This window comes from Gloeophyllum trabeum (genome assembly GCF_000344685.1).
Source record: "Gloeophyllum trabeum ATCC 11539 unplaced genomic scaffold GLOTRscaffold_00017, whole genome shotgun sequence".
In the NCBI taxonomy this organism is placed as follows: Eukaryota; Fungi; Basidiomycota; class Agaricomycetes; order Gloeophyllales; family Gloeophyllaceae; genus Gloeophyllum; species Gloeophyllum trabeum.
Window position 1 is genome coordinate 553,874 of NW_006920426.1, and position 6,334 is coordinate 560,207.

The 6,334-nt window shown below is 54.5% G+C and overlaps 1 protein-coding gene across 1 annotated transcript; it reads right to left on the bottom strand.

Annotated features, from left to right (window-relative positions):
• On the bottom strand, positions 1–995 carry GLOTRDRAFT_49500 (uncharacterized protein; the record flags this gene model as incomplete). Its single annotated transcript, XM_007872203.1, has 3 exons — positions 1–49; positions 264–578; positions 634–995. Coding segments are annotated over 3 exons (726 nt in total), but the record flags the coding sequence as incomplete, so codon positions are not given.
• Between the last annotated feature and the right edge of the window lie 5,339 nt (positions 996–6,334).

A 6,334-nucleotide genomic window follows, 5' to 3' on the forward strand; every position in this document is an offset into this window, starting at 1 on the left:
CTCGTCGGGGTATGCGGGGATCACAGCTGCGTGTCTGCCTCCGAGCGGTCTACTTTAGTGACAACAAACAAGGGGATCATCAACAAAGACCGCAACACAACGTAGAAGAAAGATGAGATGAGAAGATACGTCCCAGTGCCAGAAATCAATATCAGATGGTCAGAGCCACAAGCTATTTTGGAACCACAGAAGACGTTCAAAGCGCAGAAACACAGCATAACGGAGCGCGCGACCGAATGATAACACGAGATCACCCTACTCACCCTCCCTCGACAAAGTGCTGCCACACATAGTCTCTCAGCATGTCCGCGCCGGGCAGCTCCTGAATCAAGTGCTTGATGGAGTGCTGGGTCATCCCGAAGAAGTCCGGGCCAGAGACGCTATTGCTATGCTGCCGATCGCGAATAAGGTTCGCTTGCTTGACGACGGTGGCCCACGCGCCAGTAGCGGTCCCGGAGATGATAGCGTGTCCCGGCTGGTCGTCCGGCACGACTTGGAACTTGGGGCCGTCGCCGCCGTCGAGGATGGAGCAGGTGTAGTTCACCTCCTTGTGCGGGTCTATCATCGAGAGATAGCGCCTGAGACGCGTCAGCCCGGATCACACGCACGCCTGCCCCAAGGCGATATACGCACCTTTGCACGACATACCCAACCGGGTAGATATACCTCTCATTATGGAAATGTTCTCTCATACAGACCTCCCCGAGGGACAGCACAACCATGATGCCGACATTCAGCGGCAAGATCGGCTTCCCCTTCCTATCCCGCGGTATAGTGGGGATGTTGTACACTTTCGACGCCACCGTATGCGCCTTCAACCTCTTTGGCTTTGACGTGCGCTCCGCGCGGGGCAAGGCGACCGGGAGCGGGGGAGAGTGGACATGTCCGTGCCCGTGCCCATTCGACGGAGCGTGCTGGGGTTGTCCAGGGTGGTGAAAGTACGACTGTGGCGACCGGGGACGAAAGGACCCAGCGGAGGGCGAATGGTGATGCATCTCCCGCTCGTCGTGGGGCGAGCCGGGAGGGGGGTACGTGTAGTGCTGCTGTTCGTGGCGCATGTCAGGGCGCCCTTGGTGAGGGGAAATCATCGGAGGCTGGCTCGGCTGGTGAAAGTGGGCTGAGGTGGGATGCTGCATGGGGGATGGATGCCCGTGGCGCGGGCTCATTCCGGGCTCAGAGGGCGGCGCAGGCGGCTTCAGCCTCAGTCGCGTGCCCCCACTCGACACGAGCACAGGGGGTGTGCCCTCCCCCGCAGAGCCCCCCGCGACGTCCCTCGCTTTGCCACCTCGCGCTCTCTTCACGCCCTTCCGTGCGCTCTCGTCCGACCCCTGCATCATTGCGCGATGGCTCTCCCTCATGATCGCCTCGCGGAGCCGCCGGTCGCGCTCCTCCTCGCGTTTGCGGCCCTGAGGGCCGACGTGTCTGCTGGTGAAGACCGGGTCGATGCTGGGATCCTCGTGCTCGATCTCGTGCCCTGCCTGGCGGAGGTTCGCGACGAAGTGGTTGCGCCCGGCGTGGTTGAGGAGCGAGCGCGGAAAGGCAGAGCTGGACGGAAATGGGCCGGGCCCATGCGCATGGGATGGGGAGGGGATGGGGCCTTTGGTTAGGGCTTCGAGCTCGATGATACGGTCGAGGAGAATGCTGTGCAGCACTCAGATACTGCGACATGTCTTCAGAATCAAGAGCTTACCGTCGCTCCTGCCCGAGTCGCACATTCCTCTCTCCCGAGCGTTGTAATTCTGCCGTAGCCTCTTTGTATTTCTTTTCGAATAGAGACGGTATGAATATACCCACGGGCGCTTAACATGAAAACACTCACCTCTTCAAGATCGAAGTACTTTCGCTTAAGACTGCTGTATTTCGCGACCACCTCTTGCTCGTTGGGCTTTGGCGTCGGTGTCAGATTGACGGTCATCTGCGGCGGCACTGGCGGCGGTCCCATGACGACGTCTCTATCAGGCGGCGGCCCCATCGTCGTCGGTGCCGACGACGACGTGCTGGCCACAGACTGAGGTTGTGCACCTCGACGACTCATTTTTTGCGGGGAACGACGGGTTGCGAATGTCGCGCCGATGTATGCGCTGGCTGTGAGTTGGTGGTTGGCTGGGAAGCGGTGGACCCCTCCTGTAGGTTCTTTCCGGCGGATTGATTGCTTCCCAATCCGTCGACGTCTCAGGCTATGTCAGTACCTTTCGCCGCAATTCTGACCCTGCAACTTCTTGGCTTGCGCAACAACGATAACAACAACTATAGATGTGTACTTTACAAGTCTTTACCAACAAACGTATCGGCTGTATTCCCTCTGTGAGGCCTGAAAACCCGAACGAACGTCCGCACTGTGTCCGTGCTGCGATTTCCAGCATCCCAGAAAAGGGATTCTACGCGCCTGATGAACCGGGATTGATGGAGGTGCACTCCAAATTTGGGACTACTGACGCCGAAACCTTGTTCCTGCTACGTCTTCTCCTTTCTCTTCGAATTTCATACTGAACGCCCAGGAGCGCATAGCCGCGGGCCCACAACGCATGCCCGTTCTCTGCGGCTTGTCTTACGTCGATAGCATGACTATGGTATGCGATAGCTGAAATCCCGTATTTCATGCGTCCACGCCCTGTCGTACAGCAGAAAACTTACGAAGTCGTCGACACCGGGAGGTATCATGATTCACATACGTACGTAGCATTCTTCGGGCTTCTCATTTTGCCTTTAGTCATGAGCTGGGAAGTTCGGAGGTCATTTTGGGCGCAAGTCAGGCGGGCAAACTCCAGAGCATCATCTCCATGTGATCAGCATCATCCGACTCGCAGCGCCGCGTTGCCTTGAGCTATATCAGCCCATTGACAGAGAGCTAAAACCAGCTCGACGCCACCAGCGGCGGTTCTCATCAGCTCTCCTATCCAGTTCGGGCAGGACACCTGCCTATTCGGGGTAGGATAGATACGGTCTGCATTGCAACGTGTAGATTGTGGCTGAATGCTAAGGTTGTTCCTGCGGGTATTGCTCGCATTCAGCTCAGTGGAAGGTATCACAGGATGCGCCGCGTAACTCAGAGCCCGGTGCACGCACCCAGACATGCTCTTGGATCCCTTCGTACGTGCACTTCCGAAGTTCGTGGATCAACGCAGGCTTGTTCTCGTAGATGTCAAACCGACACGTGTGGGCGTCTTCGTCGTAAATCCGCTTCCTCTCATTCCACGGTATATATATACTGACGGTTCGCGGCCGGTGCCCTTCACAGATCATGTCAGATCGCAGTCAGTCTCGGTCGTGTTGACGCCCACAGCATACAGGCGAGCTTTTGTGATTTGACACCCTTACATATAGCGAACCAGCTCGTTGCTGGGACCGATGCCTGCTGAGTTTTGAAGTCGTTACAACACTATGGTTGACTGCCGTTGCGCTTCTCTTCCTACACTTTGACTGTATGAGCCTCTATATCAATCCCACGAAACCGGAACTCGGGTCCGCGAGTCATTCTTAGGTCTTGCGACCGGCCAAATCTGATGTGCCAGCGGTCAAAGTAGTAGTAAGTCAATGGCCTTCATACAACTCGAAGTATGCCTGACTTCTGACAGATGATAGACGAAGCATCCCAGACGTTTCATCACGCCGACCCGTCGGTATCGGTCGCCACCTGTCGTGTCTGAATGCTCAGCGCTGATATCGTTCAGACTGTCGCCACTCCAAGAGAAGGCGGCAGGCAACCGATATCTACTCTTCGCCCGTGTGCCTCAGCCGGACTTCCCGGGTTCGTGGTGACTATGCGGTGAAGTTATGAGAGGTTTCGTTCAGTTCCTTCAAGTCCGAGCAATACGCGTATGGTGAACGACGGAAGAAAACCGTTAGCAGCTTCGCTTCGTCGTCTAATCCCATCGAGCGCATATTGCGAGTGAGTTGTTCCCCTATCGTCAGCAATTCATCTGCTCTAACGATAGCTAACGCCTCCGAGCACTCCGTCTTTGTCTGCGAAACCATGTTAATCCCGAGACGACTAGGTGAATTACTTCAGACGTACCATCATCACGGACACACCTCTTTTCCGGATTGCCAAGTGCATTCGGCAGGGACGTAAGGTTTAGCCTCGGCCACTGCGAGGGCTGTAGCTAGGCCCGGAACTCTCGTATTATGTTTGTTCTGACCGCGTTTCTAGGCGTAGAGCTCCGTCATAATGGGTATTTTGGGGTGACGCGCGTGGCAATCTGATACTCATAATCGAGGAGTACAACCTGATTTATGTTTCTTGTGAGCGATATCATCGCCTGTCTATGTTGATCATGAGGTGACAAGTAGCAGACGCTGATGGACGCCGAGCCTTCCGGTACAGATGGACGTTGTGACCTTCGGTCCAAAGGTTCGAGTCACGCCGCTATAGGTGGCTTCGCCATATGATTGAAGTTATACTGAAGTGCACATGGGCCACTAATCTAGGTGAAAACTCCTTGGAGGCAAACCTTATTCTTCCCTGTGGATCTTGATATCCGCAGCAAATTCCGAGAAGCACTCGGTGAGTAGCGACCTTGCGCCATCCTTCCAGCTTGCCGTTGATCTCCAACAGATCAGCTTGCTTTGGCAAGATCCTGGCGCAGCTAATGGATATCTCGTACGTCGATTTCACTGTACCACAGTCATGACAGTCGCCAGGTCTTGGATTGCAAGGTCTTAAACTAGTGAAGCAGAAGGTTAAACTCGACTCTGTATAGGCTCGCCGCACGTAATCCCACTCCTCCCTCTTCGTCCTCTTTTTGGTAACTTTCCTAAGTCGTGCAGTCTCCGCACGCAGCCCGTTGCATCGTCATGTGCACCGTCGAAGACCGTTGGCCCTGCGCGGATATAGCGCGACTGTGAGTATTCTCTCGCTCAGTCAAGATGAGGTCAACTCACCAGGTAACATGTGCCCTCAAGGTGATACGAAACACAGGTCCGGGCAAGGTCCCTTTGTGGGACATGGTATACATGAAGTAGTAGCGGGCTCCGGAGCAGGGGCAGCAACGGCAATGCTCGCCAATGCGAGAAGGGCAAGTTGGATGATGCGAGTCGAGAGCATGGTTAGGTCCTTCGCTGTGCTGCTGAGCTTTGCTTGGGTCTTCATGCTTCGCTCTGAAGAGCCTTTTATACTGAAACCACGGTCTGGCCGATCAAGTCATTCCATTCACAATCTACTGACGCCGCTCTCCTAGTGGATGAATCATGAAACGTGTTCCTGATTGGGCGTGCCAGCCGCGACGCCAGACCAGTCGAAAGGAGACGTCGGGATTGCGTACCACGGTAGCAAACGCTCTAGATGAGCTCAATTACACTTCCTTGGTTTAGATTTAGAATGAACTGTTCGACCCCTCGCAACTTCAGCGCAACTGAGCATTTTGGGCCCCGGACTTCAAACATTGAATTAGTATTGGCCGCAAAATTGACGGCAAGCGCGGGTTACATGGCAAGAGTGTGCATCATTCTCTGAGCTTGCATTTTGGTAAGACTGACAACACTCCGCTTCACAGGTCCGTCCATATAGGCTACAGCGACAGAAACGCAATCAAGCTCCATAAAGGTACCCCTGAGTCTGATCCGTGTTGCGCCACACGCTGCGGACGATGCATAGCTCCCCGTACAAAGAAACACAAAGGCGCCCTGACATCGACCACGAGCGTGGTGGGCACATGGATAAGAATAGATACAGCGGTCAAGTGGGATTTGTGTAGTCCCGAGGAGGATAGGTGGCTCGAGAAGTCTCCCCACCTAGCGTTCTCCGCGTAAGTGGACAGTCAGTGACAAGGTGTAATGATTTAACAATACATACCGTGTTTCGTATATCCATGGAATCCCTCCCTCTCTCCGTCTCTTGTTCAGAGATGATATAAAGTCCCCAAGTGTCGAACGATTATGCCTGTTACGCTACGAAAGAATGCGCACCTTCCTTAGCACCACACTCGCCATCTTAGCTCTAGTTGGATACGCCGCCGCGGCGCCTGGCACGGAGAGCGGTGGTTACAACTGCTGTTGTCAGTCAATGGGAACTGCATGTCGAGAGTGCAAACCATGCATCATCCCTCCTCCCGTTGACACCGCTTAACCGAGAGGTGAGTTGTGTTTACTGTGCTACCGTGATTTGCTCGCTGACGAACATCTGCGATGTGTTCATGGGTATAGACAAGCTATATCATGATGGCGCAGACTGCGAAAGGAACTCAAACCCAAGTCAAACGTCTCATTGACGGAGCACTCATAGCCTTGAATTACTTGTGTCAAACTCAACGTGGCCACTGGCAATCATAAGTGAAAGATCGTTTTCATTCATTGCAGACGTCCTGTACCGATCTTTGGTACATCCACCGTTGGATTC